We start from the raw sequence: 3,325 nt of genomic DNA on the forward strand, positions 1-3,325 counted from the left end.
AAAAAAAAAAAAAAAAAAAAACAAGACAGGAAAGGACATTAGTAGTGTGGTGGGGAGGACCCCACTGGCCTCCCTGGTGTGGGGGGCTGAGGAGCAGAGGCCAGATGCTGAGGAGGAGCAGGAGCCACATTCGAGGCCTCCTGTCGGCTGAGGGGCTGGGCGGGTCCCACCCAAGGAGGTGCCACGACTGTGCCCACCCCAGCTCCCACCTCTTCCAGGTTCCTCTGGACCCTTCCCGCTCCCCAGTGCTGGGGAGGCCTTCCTCACCCTGCGGACGCTGACCTCTCTCCAGCCTCCTCCTGGGGGAGGCTGCCTGCAGTCCCAGGTGAGTCTCAGGCACCATCCCACAGCGCCCAGGTAGGTGGCAGGTCCTCAGAAAGGCCGTCTTGTCAGTCAGCCCTCAGCCTTGGGGCAGCTCCCCCAAAGGTCCCAGCAGTCACACAGGCCATGCTGTGTGGCCACCACTGGGGCACAGCTCTGCAGGGCCCCACTCTGTAATGACTGTGCCCTCCCCCACCTCCACCTGTCACCACTGCAGCCGCTGGGAACAGTCAGTGGGAATGAGCCCCAAGATGAGGGCTGTGGCTGTGGAGGGAAGGGCGCCTCCTAAAGGAGTGTGGAAGGACATGGTGTCCTTCCCTCAAGAGGGAGGGGCAGGCAGCAAGCAGAGGAGAGACAGGACCTTCCCTTGGGCTCAGACCTGGTGCCCTCAGTGCCGCAGCTTGGCCAGGAAGTCAGGTCTTGTGCCAGCACCTCCTCTCCTGCTGCTCTGATGGGGAACTGAGGGCACCCTGCTTGACCACAGTGAGGATTCGTTTTGGCGACCGTGAAGAAAAGGAGCCAGGGGTCTGAGGCAGCTGACACACCCACCCCACCGAGGCCCCATGGCCTCCCACTCCCCCTTGGTGGCCACAGGGGCCTGACCCCAGCGGCAGGGGAGGCCACAAGTGGGGACCGTCTTGAAGACACTGCGGAGGCCCAGGTGTGACATGCCCAGCACAGGCGCAAGGCTGTGCAGCGTGTGCCAGGGCCCTGCAGAGCCGAGTGCCCCTCCCAACTCACCACTCTCTCCCAGGGGCTCAGAGAACAGATGCCCCTTGTGCCATCTGTGGGGTCCCGCCTCGTCCTGGGAAGCTCACGTCCCACACTGCCCTGCTGTGGCAGCTGCCCCCCATCACCATGCAGCCCCCAGCCAGGGACACACGCGAGGGGCCTCACCTTGCCCTTTGCACCCCTGGGACCTGACTACACGCCAGCAGCTGTGCATCCACCCCAGTGCAGAGTGCCCCCCGGGTGGTGCTCCCACACTCATGGGCAGAGCAGTCCCAGCCACTTCCTTAGCCTGTACGGTGCCCACCATAGTGGGGGTGGGTCCTGTGGACAAACGTCTTAGCACCCTTGGACCTGACGCCATCTCTGCACTGCAAACAGAGCTCCCACCCCTCATGACAAGTGGATGCCTCCTGTCCTCCTTGCTGCCCAGTCAGACCAGTGTTGGGCCAGGTTTCAGAACCCCTTTTTCCTACCGAGTCTCACCATGACACTCCAGGCGTCGCCATGGGCTCCAGGCCTGACCTTGTCTCCCTGCCCCTCACCGGGCAGGAGCCCTTGCTGTACCCGATGCCAGTCAGTCCTTTGCCCAAGCCCCAGGGAAGCCACTAGAGGCCAGTTTTCCTGCCAGGGAAGCTCGTCCATGTCCCATATCAGGTGGCAAGGCCAGCTGTGACCCAGGGCTGACCCCTCCATCCCTTCCCTCCTCCACTGGGTTGGAGGTCATCTGTGGATCTTTTTCAAGCTTTCCCAGGGACCCCGGAGGCTCCGCCTGTGGCACGAGAGCTGGGTAGTCACCAGTCTCACGGCCACCCCTCTGATGCTCGATCTCTGTCATTTCAGACCCAGGGTAGCTGGCAGCGGTCCACCCCCCAACCTGCAACTGCGTCACCTGCTGGAGACCCTGGCAGCATCAACTCCAGTGTGTCTGATTAAGTTTTGGGGATAAGCAGGAAAGAGCACCGCGTGAGCTGCCATGTATTGCCAGCCCTTGCGTTGTTACTGAAAGTGCCGCCAATGACCTCAGAAAACCCAGATGGGTGGTGGTGCCCATGAGCCCCTCCTCCTCAGCCGGGCCCATGGCGCTGGCTCATGTGTCTGCTGGGACTCCAGATGGCCTGAAACGCTACTCATTCTCCCACCTCAGTTTGTTTTTTTGATAGTAATTTTATCGTAACGCTACGAATTGTCTGTTCTAGGACTTGGCACAGATTTTCCCGTTAAAATTTTTGACTTATTTTAATTCTGATGTCTGTTCACCAGATTTGTTTTGGGTGGTAGTTGACACCGGTCACAGCTGCAGTGTCATGTGTGCTGTGATTCTGTCACTCATCTGCGCCGCTCAGGCACCAACTCCCAACACTATCTTCTGTGGAATCGTATCATTCTGTTCTGATTTTAAAATGTCCTGACTGGGCGCAGTGGCTCATGCCTGTAATCCCAGCACTTTGAGAGGTTGAGGTAGGAGGAATGCTTGAGCACAGGAGTTTGAGACCAGTCTGGGCAATGTAGTGAGACCTCGTCTCTACAAAAAAAAATTCTGCTTTCAGAATTTTTTTTTTTGAGACAGATTCTTGCTCTGTCACCCATGCTGGAGTGCAGTGGTGTCATCTCGGCTCACCACAACCTCTGCCTCCCAGGTTCAAGCAATTCTCCCGCCTCAGCCTCCCAAGTAGCTGGGATTACAGGCGCCTGCCACTATGCCCAGCTAATTTTTTGTGTTTTTGGTAGAGATGGGGTTTCACAATGTTAGCCAGGCTGGTCTGGAACTCCTGAGCTCAAGTGATCCGCCTGCCCCAGCCTCCCAAAGTGCTGGGATTATAGGCGTGAGCCACCGCACCCAACCCCCGCCCCCAAATTTTTTTAATTAGCTGAGCATGGTGGCACATGCCTGTAGTCCCTGCTACTCAAGAAGCTGAGGCAGGAGAATCACTTGAGCTCGGAATGTTGAGGCTGCAGTGAGCTGAGATCACGCCACTACACTCCAGCCTGGGTAACAGAGTAAGACCCTGTCTCAATTATATATATTTATTTATACGTTCAGAACTCAGAATTTTACAGGGAATTAGTTTTGCACTTTTTTCGGGTTTTGCTCTATTTGCTGTTTTGCTGGGGCTTTTTGTTTTGTTTTGTTTTGTTTTTTGAGACAGAGTTTTGCTCTGTCACCCAGGCTGGAGTGCAGTGGCACAATCTCGGCTCACTGCAAGCTCCGCCTTCCGGGTTCGTGCCATTCTCCTGCCTCAGCCTCCGGAGTAGCTGGGACTACAGGTGCCCG

At 57.4% G+C, this 3,325-nt stretch overlaps 1 protein-coding gene across 1 annotated transcript in view; it reads left to right on the top strand.

Annotated features, from left to right (window-relative positions):
- PBX4 (PBX homeobox 4) overlaps window positions 1-2,296 on the top strand; it is a 61,564-nt gene extending 59,268 nt beyond the window's left edge. Inside the window, exons 7-8 of the mRNA XM_017852707.1 lie at window positions 219-325; window positions 1,894-2,296. Coding sequence (XP_017708196.1) covers window positions 219-325; window positions 1,894-1,986 — 200 coding nt within the window. The 3' untranslated portion in view covers window positions 1,987-2,296. The remainder of the gene's footprint in view (window positions 1-218; window positions 326-1,893) is intronic.
- The last annotated feature ends 1,029 nt before the right edge of the window (window positions 2,297-3,325 follow it).

The sequence above is a fragment of the Rhinopithecus bieti genome, unplaced genomic scaffold (assembly GCF_001698545.2).
Source record: "Rhinopithecus bieti isolate Rb0 unplaced genomic scaffold, ASM169854v2 scaffold_34968, whole genome shotgun sequence".
Lineage (NCBI taxonomy): Eukaryota > Metazoa > Chordata > Mammalia > Primates > Cercopithecidae > Rhinopithecus > Rhinopithecus bieti.